General features: G+C 36.5%; 1 protein-coding gene across 14 annotated transcripts in view; it reads right to left on the minus strand.

Annotated features, from left to right (window-relative positions):
- The window catches only part of syne2b (spectrin repeat containing, nuclear envelope 2b), a 212925-nt gene that overhangs the window by 120646 nt on the left and 69949 nt on the right, over nucleotides 1-22330 (minus strand). For 12 of the 14 annotated variants that reach the window (XM_055005576.1, XM_055005571.1, XM_055005569.1 and 9 more), the window contains 23 exons: nucleotides 21473-21640; nucleotides 20230-20331; nucleotides 19940-20140; nucleotides 19647-19854; nucleotides 17827-17939; nucleotides 17544-17746; nucleotides 16325-16432; nucleotides 15275-15545; nucleotides 13532-13861; nucleotides 13125-13454; nucleotides 11205-11504; nucleotides 10797-11024; nucleotides 10492-10608; nucleotides 9655-9981; nucleotides 8409-8753; nucleotides 6944-7122; nucleotides 6372-6588; nucleotides 6178-6276; nucleotides 5142-5306; nucleotides 3216-3563; nucleotides 1099-1229; nucleotides 536-665; nucleotides 96-269 (listed from right to left, as the gene is read on the minus strand). In XM_055005576.1, coding sequence (XP_054861551.1) covers nucleotides 96-269; nucleotides 536-665; nucleotides 1099-1229; nucleotides 3216-3563; nucleotides 5142-5306; nucleotides 6178-6276; nucleotides 6372-6588; nucleotides 6944-7122; nucleotides 8409-8753; nucleotides 9655-9981; nucleotides 10492-10608; nucleotides 10797-11024; nucleotides 11205-11504; nucleotides 13125-13454; nucleotides 13532-13861; nucleotides 15275-15545; nucleotides 16325-16432; nucleotides 17544-17746; nucleotides 17827-17939; nucleotides 19647-19854; nucleotides 19940-20140; nucleotides 20230-20331; nucleotides 21473-21640 — 4794 coding nt within the window. The remainder of the gene's footprint in view (nucleotides 1-95; nucleotides 270-535; nucleotides 666-1098; nucleotides 1230-3215; nucleotides 3564-5141; nucleotides 5307-6177; nucleotides 6277-6371; nucleotides 6589-6943; nucleotides 7123-8408; nucleotides 8754-9654; nucleotides 9982-10491; nucleotides 10609-10796; nucleotides 11025-11204; nucleotides 11505-13124; nucleotides 13455-13531; nucleotides 13862-15274; nucleotides 15546-16324; nucleotides 16433-17543; nucleotides 17747-17826; nucleotides 17940-19646; nucleotides 19855-19939; nucleotides 20141-20229; nucleotides 20332-21472; nucleotides 21641-22330) is intronic. The other 2 variants (XM_055005572.1, XM_055005580.1) reach the window with 2 other exon arrangements.

A 22330-nucleotide genomic window follows, 5' to 3' on the forward strand; every position in this document is an offset into this window, starting at 1 on the left:
TTAACTTTAATTACAACAAAGACAAAATAACTGTTCACTAAAGATAAGATAAACTGCAGTTTTTTTAACAAAACAAACTAAATCAAGATAAATACCTTTAAGTTCTGATTTAGAGAAGCTTTCTGTGCATCTGCTTCTTTTAGTGTCTCTGAACCTTCCTTCTCTAATTTCTCAAACATGTCTGGTGTCAGACAGGCTTTCAGAAATTGCTGGTGAGAAAGCGCCTCCTGGAGGCCACTCTGCAGCTTTGCACCTTCTTCTAACTTCACCTAAAACAAGGAGGAAAAACTGTTAAATTTTAATGTAAACTAAAATCTTTCTTGCGTCTGCATTAGGTATAACGTCTGAGCAACCACACATCAAGAAGAAAGGTGTTAATAAATCCGGATATGGAATAAATTAATATCTCTTATTCAGAAATAAAACATTTACTGCAATTTAATAGCAGAAAACGTGATATAGGAGACAACATGTGTGAAGAAGGGTGACAATGAAAAAGTATATTTGCCAGAAAAGAATTAAAAGAAATTAAAACCTGCACAGAAGTAATGGACTCTGATGGTTTTTTGTGGTTCCACTGCTGCAGAGCTCGAAGACAGTCGGTGAGACAGCGAGATGTGTTTGTCGAGCAGCTGTTCTGGTGATCAGTTAGTCTGGATTTTAAGCTGTAGAGAGAATAAAGTCACATTTATTGTAAACACAACAGATTTTCCACCGTGCAACATGTCAAGAACAACATAAAACACATTAAAAACAGTTAATATTACAATAACATGACGTAAAGATTTGTGTTGCGTAGTTCAAGAGACGAAGCGAATCTCTGGACATCTCAAACAGGCTATAAATAAAAGAGAACTCTGTGTTTTTAATGCAGAAGATCAAGAGCAGAGTGACCCTCTGAGGCATGTTGCTGCCACGTAGGAATAATTGAAAAGTAAATTGAAATACAGGCTTGCCAGCTGAGAATTAGCCACAAAACATCTGCTCCAGGAGGCTTACAGTTAAAGATGCATAAGAGTTTGTCGGGTTTCTGCTGAAAAAAAAAACTTTAAACCTCAAATAAAACAATCAATGTGATAAAAACAAAGAGCGGGATACCTGGAGTGCTGCTGGGATAAAGATTCCACTGAGCTGATGATTTCTGCTGGCAGCTCGTTGGACGACGACTTTACTTCCTGGTGAAGATCCTGAACTTTCACTCCCAGATCTTCTAGCGACTTCTCACAGTTCTAATAGAAAAGAACAACATTACAAGAGTTAATTCATCTTCTATCATCAGGTTCCTTCTGCTCGACATTTTTTATCATAAATTATAGATATTCAAAATGGTGTCTGTGTAATTTTTACATTTATTGGCTTTAGTCAACATGATATATGTGAATATTTCATCTCAAATCTCCAATTTTTTTGAATAATTTCGGCTTGACCATCTCTGATTTACCTGGATTTTTAAAATAGAATATAGATACTAATTGGGAAATTAGGGAAATTTAGCTTGACAAATGAAATATTTTCCAAGATAAATGTTTCTTTAAATTTCCCGCCGACCCATTTTTAGCAGGTTTTTTCTCACATTGAAATTTGAAGCTGTTTGAACGACAATACCTCAGAAAATATTAAAGATAAAAACCTGAAATTTTAATGTTTCTCGTCATGTCATTGATTCAAAATCTGCAATATTGTAGATTTTTAAGTTTTCTTTCCAAGTTACTGAGATACTGTTGTTCAAACATAACCAAAAATTCAATGTGCGAAAAAATAGATGGAAAGTGAGTCGGCAAGCAATATTTTAAAAGAATTATCCAGTTAAAATATCACAAATAACTTCATAAATAACCAGATTATAAATAAAAAAATGCAGCTGAATCAGAGACGTTGTAGCAGAAATTGTTCGAAAAAATGTATGATTTGAGAGGTGATAATTGCATGTCTGACGAGGACCGAAGCCAAAAAATTTGCTTTTATTTGGCTATTTTTTTAAAGAAAATTAATTTTCATATCAATGTAACATTTCACAAAAATATCTTCAGAAATATTCATGTTTTATTCTGTAGCAAAAATTTAAGGCAAATCTGAAATGTTTTAGCAGAAATTGCTCTAAAAGTTGGATGATTTGAGATATAATAATTGCATATCTGATGCAAACTGAAGCCCAAAAAATTGCTTACATTTGGTTATTTTTTTTAAAAGAAAATTATATCAATATCAATGTATATATTCATAATTTATTCTATGGAAATTTCAGGCAAATCAGAGTTTGAATGTTCTAAAAATTTGGTGATCTGAGAAAGGAAAATTGCATGTCTGACGTGGACTGAGGCTAAAAATTTTGCTTTTATTTGGCTATTTTTAAAAAAAAAACAAATTCAATTAAACATAAATCTAAAATTTCACATATCTTTCTAAATAACCATATTTTATTCTATAAAAAAAATCTGGCAAATCGGAGAAGTTTTAGAAGAAATTTGATAATTTGGGAGGTGAACTGAAGCCCAAAAAACTTGCATGCATTTGGGTATTTTTTAAAAGAAATTTATTTTGGCTCTAATATTTCACAGATATCTCTATAAATATTTTTTATTTACTCTATATAAATTTCTAACAAATCAGAGATGTTTTTAGCAAAAATTGTTCTAAAAGTTTGATGATTTGAGAGGCGATGATTGCATGTCTGACGTGGATCGAAGCCAAAAAATTGCTTTAATTTGGTTATTATTTTAAGAAAATTCAATTAAACATCAATCTAAAATTTACAGATATGTTCGGAAATAACCACATTTTATTTTACAAAAAAATTCAGGCAAATCAGAGATTTTTTAGGAGAAATTGTTTCAAAAATGTTATGATTTGAGAGGTGATATTTGCATGTCTGCTGTGGACTTAAGTAAATAAAAATTGCTTACATTTGAGTATTTTTTCAAGACAACTGAATTGGAAACAATAATAATAACAATCATAAATAAATAAATAAATAAATAAATCAGGGATGAATAAATCCTGAATTAGTTTCTTTCAGACCAGTCAAGGTGACTACGATTTAGGGCAGCAGAGTTGATTCGAGTTGGGAAGTGCAAATAATCTTTTCTTAAAGTTTATCCTTTAAATCATCCAGAATGAATGAATAACAATTTAAATAATCCTGATATTGTTGACATTTCTTGAATAAACAGTGTAAACTCCACCAGAAACATTCTTGTATAAAAAGTGTGACTGACCTGGAGGCTGTTCCAGCGCTGCTGCAGCTGAGCGATGTTATTTAGCGGCTCGCTGTAGCTCAGCGCCTGGTCCAGAGACCGGAGCTCCCACTGCAGGGCTGCAGCTCGGTCCTTCAGGCCCTGAGCCCTCCTGGCCAGCTGGGCGTCCAGGTCCTCCAGCTGAGCCTCGCAGGCCTCCAGACGGCGCCTCACCTCCTGCTCTGAGCCGGAGCAGAGGTCGTGGAGGTGGCCGACCTCCAGCGTCAGAGCGTCCCGACCTCCAGGAGTGCAGAGACCCAGCAGGACGTCTCTGGCCGAGTCCAGCTCCTTCATCTCCCTCTGCTCCCGGTCCACCGTCTGCAGCAGGGCCTGGAGGACACAAAAACGCTGATTAAAACCCTGACACAGTGCTTTTGATATTTAGGATTAAAAATATGCAAAGTGTTATGACAAAAACGGTGATTAAAACCCTGAGACAGTGTTTTTGATATTTAGGATTAAAAATATGCAAAGTGTTATGACAGAAACTGTGAAATGAGTCATCATTTTAATGGAAATTATAATTTTTGCACTTTGTTTTCACCCAGAGGAGCATAAAAATGACGAAAATGTACCAAAAACGTATGTTTTTTTGTTTTTGTTTTATTACAGATTTCCACAAACTATAAACCAAAATCATCAAAATTAAACCAAAAAAAGGCACGAAATATTTTACTTTTAAAATATAAAATATACAACAGCTTTTGAATTAAACTGACAAAAACCTAAGAAACATGTTAGCTGCATTTTTATTATTTTTAAAAAATACATACAGAATATGTGCAAGTTCACTTTTTGGAATTAAATTAGAAAAAATAACCTTTTACCACAATATTCTATTTTTTTTATCTGCATCTTCATTATGTTTTAATATAAAATATGTGAAAGTTTAACTTTTTAAATTAAATTATAGAAAAAGTTACCCTTTTCATATATTCTTCTTTTTTAACCACACCTTTTTATTCTTTTTAATAAATACAGAAAACATTAAAGTTTCTTTTTTGAATAAAATTATGAAAAAAAAAATTTTTTCATGTTTTTTTTTTTTTGAATTGCACCTTTATTACTTTTAGAATAAATATAGAAAATACTAAAGTTTCCCTTTTTGAATTAAATTACAGAAAAATATATTTTCACGACAATATTCTAAAGCTACACCTTTATTATTTTCAAAAATAAATACAGACTACAGGAAAGTTTACCTTTTGAAATTAAACTAGGAAAAAAATGATTTTTTTTACATATTCAAAAATGCTTTTTTAGCCTTTTATCTTTTTAAAAAAAGTTTACCTTTTTAAATTAAATTACAGAAAAATTTCAGAATTTTTTTTTCATATATTCAAATTATTTAACCTTTTCTCACTTTTTAATACATATACAATATATTAAAAGTTCACATTTTTAAATTAAATTACAGAAAAAAATACCTTTGTCATGATATTCTCATCTCTTGTGCTGCACCTTTATGTTTTATCAAATGTAGAATATACGAAAGTTTCCATTATGGAATTAAATGAGGAAAAAATGAACTTTTTCCCATATTCAAATCATTATTACTATTATTTTTAATTCCCTTTTTTTACTTTTTAATATATATAGAAAATAAAAAAAGTTTTTCATATATTGTAATTTTTTGAGCTGCACTTTTATTATTTTTAAGACAAATATGGAATTTATGAAAGTTTTGTTTTTTGTGTTAAATTACAGAAAAAAGTAACTTTTCTCAAGGTATTCTAATTTTTTGAGCTGCATCTTTATTATGTTTTAATAAATATAGAATATATGAAAGTTTCCATGTTTTTGGTGTGTTTATGTTGTATTTTCTATCCATTTCTGTATATTTATGTTGTCATTCTAACCTTCAGCGTGTTGTGTTTATATCTATCTATTGTGTGTTGTCATTCTAACCTTCAGCGTGTTGACGGCGCTGTACAGACTCCTCCTGTCTGCTGGAGGAGCTTCCAGACCTTTAACTTGTTCCCTCAACCAGTCCTGAGCTGCTTCATGCTGCTCCACCAGCTGGATGCATTGACGCTCCGTCAGGACGCTCTGATCCAGGCTGGTTACTGCATCCTGGAAGTAACCAAAACAGCAGCAGACGGAAGAACTTAGTCCAGTTATTATCACTGTAATACCTGATAAAACACACACATAAAGCAGAGTTCTGCTTTTAAAAGGGAAACTAAAGGATGTCAGAGTGGACAGGAAGAGATGATCTTTGTGTCTGAGGCTGCAAAATGTTTACTAAAGTTCAGTAAAACAGTTAAATAGAGGAAATAAGAGACCAAACTCAGTCTAATAATATAAATTATACTGTTATAAATATATAACTGTCCATAAATAAGGAGTTTGGCAGTAAAATTAAATCATGTTGGGAGAATTTTGCCGTTTTTTTCAACAGAAATCAAAGTTTTAAACAGCGGATCACAAAACCTGTGCAATCGTGTTTAATTATCTTATTAAAGAAAGAAAATATTAATAATAGAAATATTTCTAAAATAGTTTATTTAACCTTTAAAAGACACCAAGACCATTTTACACACTTTAATGTCTTCATATTTTACATGATCATTATTATATTCTTATAATTTTCCTCTCATTGTTATTCTGTATTTAGACTTTTTAATACTGATTTTTAGCACGATTTTGCAGCTTATTTCTTCTGCCAGCATGATTTGCATGTTTATTTGCACATTATTTTTTGTTTATTTGTCCTTTTTTCCCATTTTTTCATGTAAATCTATCATCAACAGTAAAAAGTCATTAATCAACTTCAAATTATTTTCATTTATTTTATGTATTTTATCCCTTTTGCTGCTGTAACACTGAAAATTTCTGCATCGTATCGTATGAAAATGTGTAAAAACGTTACAGACCATTTAATCTTATTTTCTGTTTCTCCGTGAGTGCTGTACATGTTGTTTCTACAGATTTGTAAACTTACAGTCAGCTTTTTAAGCAGAACAGGAATGCATTCTTCTTTAGTTTTCCAGGACGGATCCGACCAGCTTTGGTCCTGAGTGATTTCAAATAGCTCTGCGGCCTTGAAGAAGACGGTAAAACACAGAGAAGACGCTTTAATTCGTACGATATTGGTTTTTAAGAACTGATCAGGAGCAAACACAGGTAGATGTTGACCTGTGTGCGGACGTGTGACAGGACCGGAGCTAGAGCCGTGGTCTGGTCCAGCAGGGTTCTGGCCTGCTCCACCGCCTGCCGTCGCTCTCCTAGACCCGGCCAGGGGAAGACGCTCGGCAGGTAGGACGTCTGCTTCTGGAGCTCAGCCAGACGAGTTTCAGCTTGACTTCGCTGAAACTGACAAGAATCCAGACGACCGACGAGACCCTGCAGCTGTCTGAGGGGAGAAAGACAGGAAGTAAGAAAGCATGAGGATTAACTCAGCAGCAGGAGAAAGAAACGGGTTGATCTGGTTGTAAAAACTGTGATGAAACATCTCTAATGTTGTTAATTATTGCCCTGTTCATGCATTCATTGGGATATAAATAAAGGTTGAATGAATAAACGAACTCTGCTGCGCTCAGTTTGTAATGAACATTATAGTGTTTTACTACACCTTAGCTCGTTTTTTTAGCTTGTTAGTCTTATAAAAGTTCTTCTAGGAGCTGCTGCTCAAGTTAGAACTTGTTATGATATTAATAATCTCTAACAGGAAGTTACAAACAATAATATATTAAACCATCTTTCTGTACCTCTGCGTCTCCTCAGCAGTCTTCAGGACTTTCCTCCACTGGTTCTCAGCGTCTCTGACTGTCTGCTGGACCTCCATCTTCTTGTCCTCCTCCAAGTCCTTCTGGTTACAGAGACTCTGAACTCGTTTCTTCAGCTCCATCACCTGAGTCTCACCGTTGGACCTGGAGCTCAAAATGGCCTGAAAACAAAGATTATTATTGGATACGAATCCAAAGGAAGATATTCACAGTTTGGAAAATAGTTAATTTTTTTTTTTGCTGAAGTTAATAAACCTGATAAGCACATACAGTGTCTATAAAAAGTATTTACATCCTTTCTAAGGTTTTCCTTACAGTTTCAATTTAATTTGTTGCTTTTAACAAAACAAGCTACCTTCTACTTTTACAACCCTTCCAGGACCTGCTGCTGAGAAACATTTTGATGCTGCCACCACCATGCTTCACATCATGATGCTGCCACCTCCATGCTTCACATCATGATGCTGCCACCTCCATGCTTCACATCATGATGCTGCCACCTCCATGCTTCACATCATGATGCTGCCACCTCCATGCTTCACATCATGATGCTGCCACCACCATGCTTCACATCATGATGCTGCCACCACCATGCTTCACATCATGATGCTGCCACCACCATGCTTCACATCATGATGCTGCCACCTCCATGCTTCACATCATGATGCTGCCACCTCCATGCTTCACATCATGATGCTGCCACCACCGTGCTTCACATCATGATGCTGCCACCACCGTGCTTCACATCATGATGCTGCCACCACCGTGCTTCACATCATGATGCTGCCACCACCGTGCTTCACATCATGATGCTGCCACCACCGTGCTTCACATCATGATGCTGCCACCACCGTGCTTCACGTCATGATGCTGCCACCACCGTGCTTCACGTCATGATGCTGCCACCACCGTGCTTCACGTCATGATGCCGCCACTTCCATGCTTCGCATCATGATGCTGCCACCACCATGCTACACATCATGCCACCACCACCATGCTTCACATCATGATGCCGCCACCACCATGCTTCACGTCATGATGCCGCCACTTCCATGCTTCGCGTCATGATGCCACCACCACCATGCTTCACATCATGATGCCGCCACCACCATGCTTCACATCATGATGCCGCCACCACCATGCTACACATCATGATGCTGCCACCACCACGCTTCACGGATGGGGATGGTGTGTTTGCATCTAGTCTGATAACCAAAAAGCTCCATCCTGGTCTCTTCAGACCAAATAACCTTCTTCCAGTTGACTTCAGAGTCTCCATACGTCTTCTGGTGAACTAGCGATTTAATACAAACTTTTTTCAACAGTAGCTTCCTCTTTACCATGAAGTGGTGAATACTTTTTATAGGCACTGTAAGTAGACTAAATGTACTTGCCTAACATTTTGGTATACAACACTTTGTACATGTTTATATACTCTATGTTTTACCTGTGCTGTGTTCAGTCTCCCCTCTATCTGAGCCTTGCTGCCTCGATTTCCACTGCCCTTGGAATCGGCCTGCTTCTGCAGACCTTCCACCCAGGTTTTGGTGCTTCCTGCCTGGGCTCTGAAGGCCTCCAGCTCTCTGGACAGCGAGTACTGGACCTCGGCCTTCTGCAGAGTGTTCTCAGCTGTCTGCAGAACCGTCTTCCACTGTTCCTCCGAGTCTTTCACTGTCTGCTGAGCCTCCCGTCTGGTGTTCTCCTCAAGGTCCTCCTGGTCGGACAGACTCTGGCTTTGCTTCTTCAGCTCTGTTAGCTTGGAGTCTCCCTCGGGTTTACAGCTCAGGACGGTCTGAAAGTAAAATATAAATCTCAGTTATGATGGCAGACACGGTAAATAAAACACGACATTTTCTTACTTTTTCTAAAATATTCATATGAAAAAGACTCACAAAAAACTAATTTATGTAGCTTAACATTCAGGAAAGTATGCAAGTGAGGAGATGCAACATTAAAAACAAAGCAAAAATGACCAAAGCCTGCATATTTAATGTTAATGATGGCTAAATCTTGCAATTTAAATAGCTTTAATGTTATACAGGTGCATCTCACCTAATTAGAATAAGGTAGTATCACAATGTGGAGCATGGTGGTGGCAGCATCATGAGGTAAAGCATGGTGGCAAAAGTAAAAGTTTTCCATCAGACATTGCTCAAAGTGAAAACTGCATATTTTGCAGACTCATTATGCAAAAACTGAAATATTTCAAGCCTTTGTTTGTTCTAACTTTGACGGCTTACAGTTGATGAAACCAATCTCAAATATTAGAATTTTTTATTCAAGGACCTCTAGATACTCCCTCGTAGCCCTGAAAAGAGCAGAGTTTGGATATTTTTGCATTATAAATCTTAATTTTAATGAATCCACTGAAATATTCTAAGATATATTTTGATGGAGTTTGTGAGCTGTATGCTGTTATAGTCAAAGTTAAAACAAAAAAGGCTTGAAATATGTCAGTTCTTTTTTGTCTTTTTCATATTTATATTTTATAAACATTAAGCAAAGTCTGTCGTGTTTTATTTTCCTTACATAGAATAGCTAATTTTGAAAAAATATTGAATTTTTCCCACTATATTCAAATTACATGAGATGCACCTGTAGTAATAAACTTTATTTTTTAACGTTAGACAAGACACATATATATCAGACATATTTGTACATGTCTTTCCTTCCTTTTTCTTCTTCAGACTGACCTGTGCAGTGTTTATTGTCTGTTCTGGGTCCGTCTGACTGTCCAGAGAGTCGAGGCTCTGCTGCTTCTCCTGCAGCCAGGTTCTGGTGTTTTCTTTCAGGACTTCGAAGTCCTTCAGCTGACCGTGCAGAGCGCACTGACGCTCAGCCTGACCCACGGCTTGTTTAGCTTCCTGCAGGATTTTAGCCCACTGCTCCTCGGCGTTCCTCACTTTCTGCTGAAGCTCTTGTCTTTTGTGTTCGTCGAGGTCCTGAGCAGACAAACTCTGGTTTTGTCTCGTGAGCTTCTGGAGTTTGGAGTCTCCTTCAGGCTTGGAGCTCATAATGTTCTAGGGGTGAGATGAAGAAAGTCATCACTTCTGGTAATACTTGGCTGATTGCAGCACAATAAATGCTCCAGAAAGCAGAATTAATTAACTTAATTTTGGCCACCGTGTGACAGAAAAAAAAAATCCACAACAACAGGTTATATCCCACAGATGAACATCTGAGCTGCAATTATTAATGGAGTAGTCGTCAACCAATAAATTATTCAACTATTTTGGTAATTAATTAATCAGTTTGAGTCACTTTTTGGTTAAAAGGGAAATTCTGTGATTGCAGCTTCCTAAATGTGAATAGTTTCTGTTTTCATTCCTTCCCGTGACAGTAAACTGAATATCTTTGCAAAAAACAAGACATTTATCATCTTCAGGGAACACGGATGAACATTTTTTTTGACCATTTTCTTGCTCCTGAAGGAAAAATCTGCTCTTTAGCTGCTAAATGTTCCACTTTCATTGCCATAACGTTGACACCGTTTCTCCTTCACTCTCACTGCTGGCAGTGTCTCAGCTCACCTGTGCAGCTCGTAGTTTGTCTTCAGGTTTGGTTTGGTTTCTCAGAGAGTCCAGTTGTTGTCGGAGGTCCTGAAGCCAACGATCAGTTTCCTGCTGATGGGTATCAAATTCTTTCAGCTGAAAAAACCCCAGGAAAACCACGTCATGAGGTGTTTCAAAGTACAAAATGACAACTATCAGAGAACAGAGTCACAAAGCCATTTTACAGGCACAGCTGACCACTTAGAGGTCACTATACTTGCTGCCTTTATTACATGACCATGACCTTAACTTATAAATGCTAAGATCTAAACACGTTCTCTCACCTCCAACTTCCTCTTCTCGGCCTTCTGGGTGATCTGAGTTCCTGCAGCAGCTTCGATCTGTTTGGCTGTTTGCAGAATCGACCTCCACGTCTCCTCGGTGTCCTTCACCGTCTGCTGAACCTGGACTTTCCTTCCTTCATCAACATCCGGATGGTTGCACAGACTCTGTCCTCGTCTCCTCAGGTTGTTCACCTGACAGTCGCCCTCAGGTCTGGAGGTCAGGACGGTCTTCAAAAACAACAACGTTCATCAGATGAAACAGCTACTGCTGGTTATATACTCAGACTTTTAATTAACCCTCAAGCGACCAAGCTATTTTAGCGACTAAAATGCCCAAGTGGGGTCATTTATGACCCCAGTAAATCTTAATCATCACCCCTGATCTACAGTATTTGTGTTGAAACACACCTGAGCTGTGCTGCTTCTCTCTTCAGGAGTCGCGTTGCCGCCGACAGACTGCAGCTTCTGCTGTCGCTCTCTGATCCAGGATTCGGTGTTTTTGCTCTGAGCGTCGAAGTCGTCCGACAGACTCCGTAGTTCCGCCTGTCTGGCCGCCTGCAGAGCCGCCGTCCACTGAAGCTCGGCGTTTCTCAGCTGCTGCTCCACCTCCGGTTTCCTGATTTCATCCAGCCGATCCATCAGACTCTCAGATCGTCTCTTCAGGTCGAGAAGCTTCGACTCGGCTTTAGGTTTGGAATTTAAAACGGCCTGAAGGCAAAGACGCAGAAAAAGTTGATGATGTGGAAAGTTAGCGCCAACAGCTGCTCTTTACTTTGATTACAAACTTGGGACTGATCCATACTGCAGGATATTTATGGTAAAAAATAAATACATTTTGACGGTTTTTAACTCTCATTTTTGACTGCAATTTTACAGATTTTCTCTGTTTTGGTAAATCACAGATAATTAAGTATTAATTTGCACATTAAATGTAAAAAAAAAAACAGTCACCAAAAATGGAAATGATCACAAAAACATCCAAACTAGTTTGTTCTTTTACAACGTTGAAAAAGGGGGAATAATTTTTAAACCGTTATTTGACAAATTTTTCATTTTCTTAAATTACAGATATTGAGTAAAACCACAGAAAAAAGTATTAATTTACATGTTGATTGTAAAAAAAAAAAAAAAAAAAGGTCAAAACTACAATTAATGTTCACAACTAGATAGTTTGTTTTTATACATTTGACTGTAAAATTATATTATTTCTATTGTGTTTAAATCTGTGAAAATATCTTTATTTTAAGGGCATTTGAAAGAAATTATTACACTGAAAATAGTAAATAATTTTTTAGTGTTACTTTACAGATATTTCCTGTTTTGCTAAATTACAAATCATATTTTGTGAAATCACATCAAAATATTAATTTGAATGTTAAATGAAAAAAAAAATGGCCAAAACGGAAAATAATCAAAAGTTGGCGTTTTTACAAATAGCACATAGGTTTTTGTCGCCCCATTTTTCAGTGTTTAAATCAACAAAAGTATCATTAATTTACAGATATTTGCAGTTATTGGAAAGGAAAGTTGTTTATATAAGGGATTAAAAGATTGTTAAGATTTCTTTTAACAGTCATTTTGCAGATTTTTCCTGTTTTCTTACAAAATACAAATAGTATCCAGTAAAATCACAGAAAAAGACATACATTTAGATTGACTGTAGAAAAACAAGCCAAAACTACAAATATGATATTTTTTTACATGTGGTAATTATATAGTAGTAATTTATTAGTTTTACACTTTAGTTAAAACACAAAAAACTCATTTGTTGGGGATTTGAAAGAAAAAATTATATTAAGCATTCAAAATGGGATAAATATTTTATTTGTTTGGTCGTGACCATAAAATTACTCTATTTTGCTTTATTTAAATCAGTAAAAATAGAATTAATTTACAGATATTTGCAGTTATTGAAAAGAAAATTATTATAACTGTTTTTTAAAATGCTACATTACAAATAATATCCAGTAAAATCACAGAAAAATTGAGAAATTTAGAAAAAACTTCAAAAACTACAAACGTGGATATTATTTACATATGGTCATTATATAGTAGTAATTTATCTGTTGCTTACTGTCGTTAAAACACAAAAAACATCATTTTTCAGCTATTTAAAAGAAAAAAATGTACGTTACAATAAAATGACACTATTTTAATGTATTTAACTTCACTAAAAATACTATTTTGCAGATATTTGCTGTTATTTTCACAGTTTTTATGCAGAGAGCAAAAGAAAAAGATTCATTTTCTAATTTTATTTAACTGCTCAAAGCAAAACTGCAAGGCCATCATTAAATGAATAACCAGAATAAAGAAACGTGATCTCACCTGTGCCGCCTGAAGTCTTTCTTCAAACTGCATGTGACTCCCGAGTCCCAGCAGTTTCTGTTTCTGGTCTCTGATCCACGACTGGACGCTTTCACTTTCTCTTTTAAAAGTGTCAAAGTCTCTCTCGGCTGCAGCTTCGCTCTCCGCCTGCCTCAGGTTCTGCTCGGCCGCCTGCAGGACGTTCCTCCACTGATCTTCTGTGTTCCTGACGGAGTCCTGAAGCTGCTGCCTCCTGGTCTCCTCCAGGTTCTGGTTCTCACACAGGGTCTTAGTTTGCTGCTTCAGGTTCTGGAGCTTCGACTCTGCATCGGGTCTGGAGCTCAGAACCGACTGAAAAGACGAAGATGTGGCTTTAAGATACAGATTTATACTAAAAAAAACAACTTATCGAGCTTCATTAAACTCACCTGAGCAACCTGCAGCTTCTCTTCTACCTGCATGTGGCCTCCAAGAAACCTGAGGTTCTGGTCCTGGTCTCTGATCCAGGACTGGAGGTCCTCGTTCCGGGTTTGGAACTCGTCCAGGTCTTTGTCCACCAGAGCTCGTTTCTCGGCCGTGTTCAGAGTTTCCTCAGCAGCCTGCAGAGTTTCCCTCCACTGGTTCACAGCTTCTCTGACCATCTGCTGGACCTTCAGCTTCCTGGTTTCCTCCAGATCCTCCTGATTGGTCAAACGTTCACTCCGTCTCCTCAGGTCACTCAGTCTGGAGTCTCCATCGGGTTTGGAGCTCAGGACGGCCTGAAGACAAAGAAAAACAGGAGAAAGGGTCTTTTTAATGCAAAATTAAGTCCAAAATCCACATTTAGAGGTTTATTTTATTGTTCTTTTTCTACTCTGAGCCATAAATCTGAAATTCAGCATCACTTTCAAACTTCCCAGTCTTATTTCTGTCAATATTCTGAAGGTCAGAAGCTCAAGACGGCCTGGTGGACAGAAATGTACGAATTTTGAGAGAAAAAAAGGCAAAAGCGTAGTTTATAATGCAACATTAAGTCCAAAATTCACATTTAGATGCTTATTTCATTGAAGTTTAAGCATTTGCATCAGTAAATCTGAGGTTTTTTAAATTTCTTTTCCTACTCTGAGCCAGAAATCTGCACTTCAGCATCACTTCTAAATGTTCCAGTCTTATTCCTGTTTATATGCTTAAGGCTGGAAGCTCAAGACGGCCTGAAGACAAAGAAAAACAGACAAAAGCGCTGTTTTTATTGCAAAATTAAGTCCAAAATTCACATTTAGATGTTTATTTTATTACACTTTGAGTATTTGCATCTGTAAATCAGTTTATTTTCCTGCTCTGAGCCAGAAATCTGCACTTCAGCATCACTTTTAAACTTTCTAGTCTTATTTCTGTCTGCATTCTGAAAGTCAGAAGCTCAGGACAGCCTGAAGACGAGAAAATATTTTTTTGTTGTTGTTGCAGTATTTTCTGACTCATGCTTTGAATAAAATAATAAAAAACAGTAATAGAATAATTTTAAAAAATGGAATAAAACAGCAAAAAAAAATGTAACTTTTTATTCCTAAAAAAATGTAGTTTATTTTTTCTGGCTGTTGACAGTATTTTCTGACTAATGCAATGAATAAAATAATAAAAATAGTAATAAAATAATTTTTAAAAATAGAAATAGAACAGCAATAAAACAAAACATTTTAAATATTCCTTTAAAAAAGGCATTTTTTCCTGGCTGTTGGAAGAATTTCCTGACTAATTCACTGAATAAAATAATAAAATATTTTTAAAAATAATGGAATAAAACAGCAATAAAATAATTTTATTCCTAAAAAAGGTGAAAATAGTTTATTTTTTCTGGCTGTTGACAGCATTTTCTGACTAATGCAGTGAATAAAACACAATTTTTAGACTAATAGAGTGTTAAAAACTGACATCCTCAGTAAAAAACATTTTAGTTTAAAATGTGTACAAAAAAAGAAGATGGTTTTTATCAAATATTCAGGTTTCTGTTTGGGAACTAATGCAAATTGGGGCATTTTTAGGTATAAATGATGTCTATTTTGCATATTTAAATAAAAACAGGGAAAAACGCTGGTTTGTTTTTGGTCATGGTTGGTTAAATTCAGGATTAAAGGTTAATTATTTTTTCCACAAGTTAATATCGACCAGACGAGGTCTAAACTCCGTCCACTAACCACAGCTTTGTCCTTCATGTCCTCCACTCTTCCTGGAGTCTTCAGGGGTTTCATCAGGTCACTGATCCAGGTTCTGGTGCTCTCAGTCTGGACGTTAAACTGATCAAACTCTCCCTCCAGGACGTCCTGAGCTTCGGCTTGTTTCTGCAGTCGAGCCTCCAGGTTTCTGCAGCGCTGGATTAAATTATCTCCGTCCTTCAGGAGAGTTTCTCCTCGGACTCCTTGTTTTCGTACCGAAGCTAGAAGTTCACTGAGGGTTTCAGATCTGCTGCTGTAAAAACAGACAGAAGGTTTAGAAGATAAACACTGAGTTTAGTGAATCAGTGAAGCTCTGAGAATCAACAGTTTGAGGTTTTATTCTGTCCCATTGGAAAGTTTGTTCAACTTGGTTTTGACCAAATACCTCAGCTTTAATCACCTGTACAAACAGGTATTTGCATAATATTTTCTAATAATTCTAATAATTTTTTTACACATTTTGAGTCATTCTGAAGCAATTATAAATCAACTGGACAAATATTAAGTGATTTTAACAAAGTTTGAGCTGTTTGGAAGATTTTTTGCATCATTTTGAAGATTAAACAAAAAAGTCTGGAGTCGTTTTCATTAGATTTTGCATCATTTTGAACAAATTTTGAGCAATTCTGGAGATATTTTTGTCATTTTAAACTAACTTTGAGTCATTCTGTGCAAAATTTTGGATCATTCTGGTCAAGTTTTGAGTCAATCTGAAGATTTTTTTGTCACTAAACACATTTTGAAGATTTGTTTGCTATTTTAAATAAATTCGGAAGATTTTTTAGTCATTATAAACAATTTTGACTGATTTTGAGCAAATTTTGCATCATTCTGGTCAAGTTTTGAGTCAATTTAAAGATTTTTTTGTCATTTTAAACAAATTTTGAGTCATTTCAAGCAAATTTTGCATCATCCTGGTCAAGTTTTGAGTCAATTTTAAGATTTTGTTTTTGTCATTTTCCATTAATTTTGAGTCATTTTGAGTAAATTTTCAATCATTGTGTCAGTCTGTGTGTGAATGCTGAAGATCACCTCTCGTCCTGAAGGTCTTTAAGCAGAGCTTTGATTTTCTCCGACACCAGAGATTGTTTCTCTTTGTTCTGAAGCCATTCGCGAAAGCTGTCGTGCTGCTTCTGCAGACTAAACAACAAAATACAAAAGTCAGAAAACACTTTTTGTGGTTAAAATTACAAGACAAAGGAACTCTTTGCACATTGATTTCATGAGCAAACAGTGTAGGAAAAAGACAAGCTTAAAAAGTTTCAAACAGACGTGCAGTTCTGTCAAGAGAATTACCCAAATTTAAAACAATAAATTTCATTAAAATCATTTTATCCTACATGTCTCATATAAAAATGTGTCTGAACTAAGGGTTTACTGTGAACAGATTCTGTAAAATAACTAAAATTCTGTTCAACTGAGAAGCCGGGATTAACTCAGCTGTGACCAACAGTGTTTTCACATAAAGATTGGAAGGAAAATCAAAGCTACTGGATCAATAAATAAATGCAGCATGGCTCAGAAACAGTGAACAGAGGAGAAGGTTGTTGGAGATACATTCAGCATGGTGAAACATCTTTCTACAGATGATGAGCAGAGTAGAGAGAAAAAGCTTCCAGCCTCTGAAAACAGAAATATTTCTATTCAAAGCCACTTAAAATTTGACAAAAACCTGAATAAAATCATTTTTTAAAAGTGTCAAAATGACTGAATTCATCCAAATTGACATAAACCTACCGAAAATGATTAAAACAATTTCAAAATTACACAAAACCTTTTCAAAATAACATAAATTCCTTCAAAATGTCAAAGTGTCCAAGATCACTCAAAATTGGTCCTAAATAAAATTAAAACTTCTCCAAAATTACAAAAATGTGTCCAGGGTCACCGAAAAATTGTCCTAAATGAAAAAAACTTTTCCAAAATGACAAAAACTTGTGTCAAAAATGTCCAAAATGCAAACAAAACGTGCCTAAAAATGACCCAAAAAAATTAAAATAATTGAGTGAAAATTCATCCAAAATGACAAAAACATGTCTAAGATGAGTCAAAAATGTCCAAAATGTAAAGAAAATTAGCCTAAAATTACTCAATATTTGTCCAAAATGACAGACGCATGTCCAACATGAGTCAAAAATGTCCAAAAATGATAAAAAATAAATGCAGCATGGCTCAGAAACAGTGAACAGAGGAGCAAGTTGTTGAAGATACATTCAGCATGGTGAAACATCTTTCTACAGATGATGATTACCTGTTCAGGTCGTTCAGCAGCGCCTCCATCTGTTCCTGCCGGTTCTGACAGTGGGTTCTGAACGTGGCCACCTCCTCCTGCTGCTCCTTCAGCCAATCACTGAGCTCCGACAGCTGCTGAGCAGGAAGCTGCTGGTTTCCTCTCTGCAGTTGATCCTTCAGCTGATCCAGACGTCGCTCCACATCTTTAGACTTCAGGAAAGCCTGAAGGACACCAAAGGAAAACGTGAAGTTAGATCCATCACAAAACAAGCTACAGCGTCTTTATCCACCTGTCGACTCACTATCAGTCTTTGGACGTATGTTTCCACATCGGCTTTGCTCTCAGGGTTCTCGAAACACTCGTTGACGGCCAGCTGTAAGTCCTGGACCCATCCCTCGAAGGACTGTCTTTCATCTGAGGAAACAACAAGAAACGATTCAAAAATACAACATTACTAAGGTTTTAGCCTCTACAGTGCAACGGTGGATAAATGTGTCTGACATACTACATGTACAACTGTGAACAAAAGTTTACATCCACCTGTAAAGACCATGTAAGTCATGACAGCTTCTACAGATGTTCTGGAGCTATGACAAAATCTGTTGGGTCAAAAATATCCATAAAGAAATGTTAATATTTGGTTAAATTGGTCCATGTTCTCCTCAGTTCAGTTCTTTTGGTTTCCGTGTACAATCTTCTGGTTTATCTTTGACTCTTCTGGACAGAATTGGTTCAGTTCAACTAAATTTGTTGTCTTTCTGACTCAGACTTCTTTCTTCATCAGTCCACAGCTTCTTGATGGGTTTAAGTCAGGACTTTGGGGAGACCAGTCTAGAACCTTCATTCCAGCCTGATTGAACCATTTCTTTACCACGTCTGATGTGTGTTTGGACTCATTGTCTTGTTGAAACATCCAACTGTGTCCAAGATCAACCTTCTGCTGATGGTTTTAGGTTTTTATGATGAATGTGAAGGGAATCCTCCTTCTTCATTATTCCATTTACTTCATGTAAAGCTCCACTTTCACACAGCATGATACTGCCACCACCATGCTTGATGATAGGTTTGGTGTTCTTGTGGTTAAAGGCCTCACCTTCAGCTTTTCTTCCATCTGACCACAGAATTTTCCTCCAGTAAACCTTTTCTTGTCCATGTGATCAGTAGAGCTTTAAGGTTCTGCTTCTAGAGGAAGAACTTCCTTCTTCATGGATCCTCTCAGCTCATGTTGATGTAAAACCCTGTGGACACTGACAGCTGTTTTCCAGCAGCTTCTCATTCATTCAGACCTGCTTTCTGATGATTCTTGGTTGACTCTTGACCATCCTGGCCAATCATCTCTCAGCAGCAGGTGATTGTTTGTGTTTTCTTCCTGATGGTGGCAGTAACACAACTGGACCATGAACTTTAGATGGACAAACAGATGATTTTGGATCTGAAGTTGCTTTGAAACAGCTCCAAGTGACTTTCTGATTCAACTTTCCAACTGTAGTGTTTGAGTCTAATGAGTGGATCTAATGGGTTCTATTCAAATTGGCTCAGAGGAGTCATCAGCTGTCATCAAACGTTATCACTCACAAGAACTTAAGAGGCCATGAAACTAGGAAACTTTGATTAACACAATGGGACCATGAACTTTATACTGACAGATGATTCTGCATATTCATCCAAGAAATGGCATTAAAGTAATGCTGTTTCATCTGCCAAAACGTATATTAGGGTTATGTTTCTGAAAACTCAAAAGTCACTGTTTGGTTTTTTTTTTTTTTAATTTCAACCTTTTTAAAGATCTCTGTGATTGCTTCAGAGACTATTTAGTTTTGAGTTTATATGTTTGATGAAAATTTTATCACAGTCTTAATTTGTTATACCATAATAAAGTCTCTCTTGAAGAAACCTGTTGAGAAAAAGACTGAAAAACATGGTTGTGAAGCAACATTTTTTGGGACGTCCTTATGCACCTTGACTTTTGGTATTTATTTCCCCAAAGCAGACAGATGTAGGAAAACATATGAATAAAACCACTGCATGTTAACATCATAACCTCATTTTGTATCACATCTTCCCACAATATTGGCTTTTTCCAAAGTGTATCATCTTCTGAAACAGGAGATTCAAACGAACCTTTGAGGACCTTGAGTAGACCTTTGTCTCGTTCCTCCCTCTTCAGGTGGATCATGTCTTTGGTTCTGTTGATGGCTTCCCTCAGCCGGCTGCAGTCCACCGACAGAACCTCCAGAACCTGAGGACTGGCCACGCTGGAAACCATCCCCACTTCCTTCAGCACAGCCTCGGCCTGCTCCTCCTGAGACTCCAGATCGTCGCTCAGCTCCTGGACAGTAAATCCGCTACGGTTACCATCATGTCAGTCGGTGGAAGCATCATCACTAAAGGTGAAAGAAGAACCAGCTTCGTACCTGAATCTGGGCTTCAACCTTCGGTCCTGCAGCGTCGATCTTACTGAGGCAGCCCTGGATGTTCTCCACGGCGGACTGGCACTGCTCGATCTTCTCCAACAGATGTTTCTTCACGGCGACGAGCTCCTCGAAGACGTCGGTGCAGTCGGTGAACAGCTCCTTCACCTGCTCCATCCTCTTCCTCAGCTGGGTTTCCATCACCTAGAAGGTCCACAGAGAGGAGAAGAGTCCAGTATTGAAAAAACAGACAAAAATGCTGTAGAATAAAATCTATAAATGTTTTTACTCACCTGCAGTTCCAGTGGAGCCTCCTGACTCTGCAGCATCTCCTGGATCTCTGCAGACTTCTTGTGGAAGTGAGCAATGTTCTCCTCGTTGGCATTGATCTCATCCTACAGAACAACATTTATACCGTAAATATTTAAACTCTCGTGTTCGATACAGATCAAAAAGTGTCACTGGAAAGATTTCTAATTAAATAACACTTAAAATTAGGTTTAAGATGTGAATCTGCCTGTAAATTCTCCAAAAACCCAGTTTGTTTCTTTAAAAGAAGAGAAGAGTATAAGAAAAATGAAAGAGAATAAAGTATATATAAATCCTAAAGAACATCAGCTCTATAAACTGTAAAAACTGGAAACATCACTGCATTTATCATGTGTAACGTGCAGTTCAGTCTGAAAAATTAACCAAGTCTAAGCTTAAAATCAGGACATTTCATCAAAATCATTTTATTCTACTAAAAATGTGCCTAAAATTAACCTTTAACTTTAACCAGTTTCTGTAAAAAAATAAAAAAAAAAAAAAAAAAACCATGATTGACTCAGCTGTGATCAACAGTCAGGTCACAAAAATTCAAAGAGTTTTTGGTTGAATTGCAGGTTGTGTTTTGAGGAAAATCAAAGCTACTGGATCAATAAATAAATGCAGCATGGCTCAGAAACAGTGAACAGAGGAGCAAGTTGTTGGAGATACATTCAGCATGGTGAAACATCTTTCTACAGATGATGAGTAGGGAGTCTCAAAATTGTCCATAATCACTCAAATATTGTCACTTTAAACAAGTTTTGGACCATTCTGAACACATTTCAGGTAATTTTGAACAGTTTACTCATCATTTTAGTGTCATTTTGGTCAAGTTTCTGTTATTTTGGGCAGGTTTCAAGTTATTTTTAGACGAAAACAAAACATATTGGATCAGTAAATAAATGCAGCATGGCTCAGAAGCAGTGAACAGAGAAACAAGTTGTTGGAGATACATTCAGCATGGTGAAACATCTTTCTAGTAGTGAAGCTGTAAAAAGTACCGCAAAAGTAGTAAAATATCTCTTACATGTAAAGTAATCAAAGAAATTACACTTTCAATTTGTCTTTTTTTTATGATTTATTGCATTCTAACTGTGTCATGCTGCAGAGAAGACATTTTACTAGTTCTCTCTACCTCTGGTTAAAGCTGTTGTAGTTGTTTCCACAGAGGTGCAGGACTTTATACTGCAGTGAAAATTGAATCCTACTTCATCGTTTTGTTCTTACCCTCATGGCCAGCACTTGTTGCTCATTGTTGAAGGGGTGACTCTCAGCAAACGTGGCCAGTTTAGCTCGAGCCCAGCTGTCCACCTCCCCACCCAGCATCAGCTGCTTCTCCCACAGCTCCAGACCCACTCTGAGGTTGTCCATGTAGGAGTCCGTCTTCTCCGTTACCTGCAAAAACACCACGAACCAGAAATACTAAGTCAAATTCAGCTAAAACAGTGTTTCAACAAGGGTTTTAAATTAGATTTCAGTGCAAATTTGAGTTTTAATTCCACTATTTTCCACAAACAGAGCTGTAATGTCAGACTGACACAGCACCGAGAACTTTAGCAAGCTTTTGAAGATGTAACTCTTTCAGTCAGAAGCTAAAACTCATTTTTTAAATATGTCCATAAATATATTAACAATGTATTTGGCATGAACATTTATTTAAAATGCAAGATTATGTATTTAGGATATATTGTAAAAAAAAAACATTATGAGAAAATGGTTAGAAGTAGAACTTGTCCCTAAAAGAGCAAAAAGATTAGTGTAAAAAGAGAGTAGAGTGCATAAAACCCAGAAGGTCTGATTTCACTTGAATCTATCTGTAATTAGATACATTCAGCTCTCTTAATCTGCTTTTCTTTTCATTTATTTTTGATTAATTTTACTGAAAATTTGCAGTGAAATTAAGAAATTCTCTTTGTTTTTTGCAGGATGTGAAGATCAGAACAAAAACTAAGCTCCCCAGTTCTGCTGTTCTCATGTAATAATGTAAAAGGTATTTTAGAAAAGCAGCAGTAATAAGGACGTTTTTTATTAAGGTAAACAAAATATGCAATGGAAACCGTAATAACTTGCCTTTTCCAATCTAAT

The sequence above is a fragment of the Amphiprion ocellaris genome, chromosome 20, assembly GCF_022539595.1.
Source record: "Amphiprion ocellaris isolate individual 3 ecotype Okinawa chromosome 20, ASM2253959v1, whole genome shotgun sequence".
Taxonomy (NCBI): Eukaryota; Metazoa; Chordata; class Actinopteri; family Pomacentridae; genus Amphiprion; species Amphiprion ocellaris.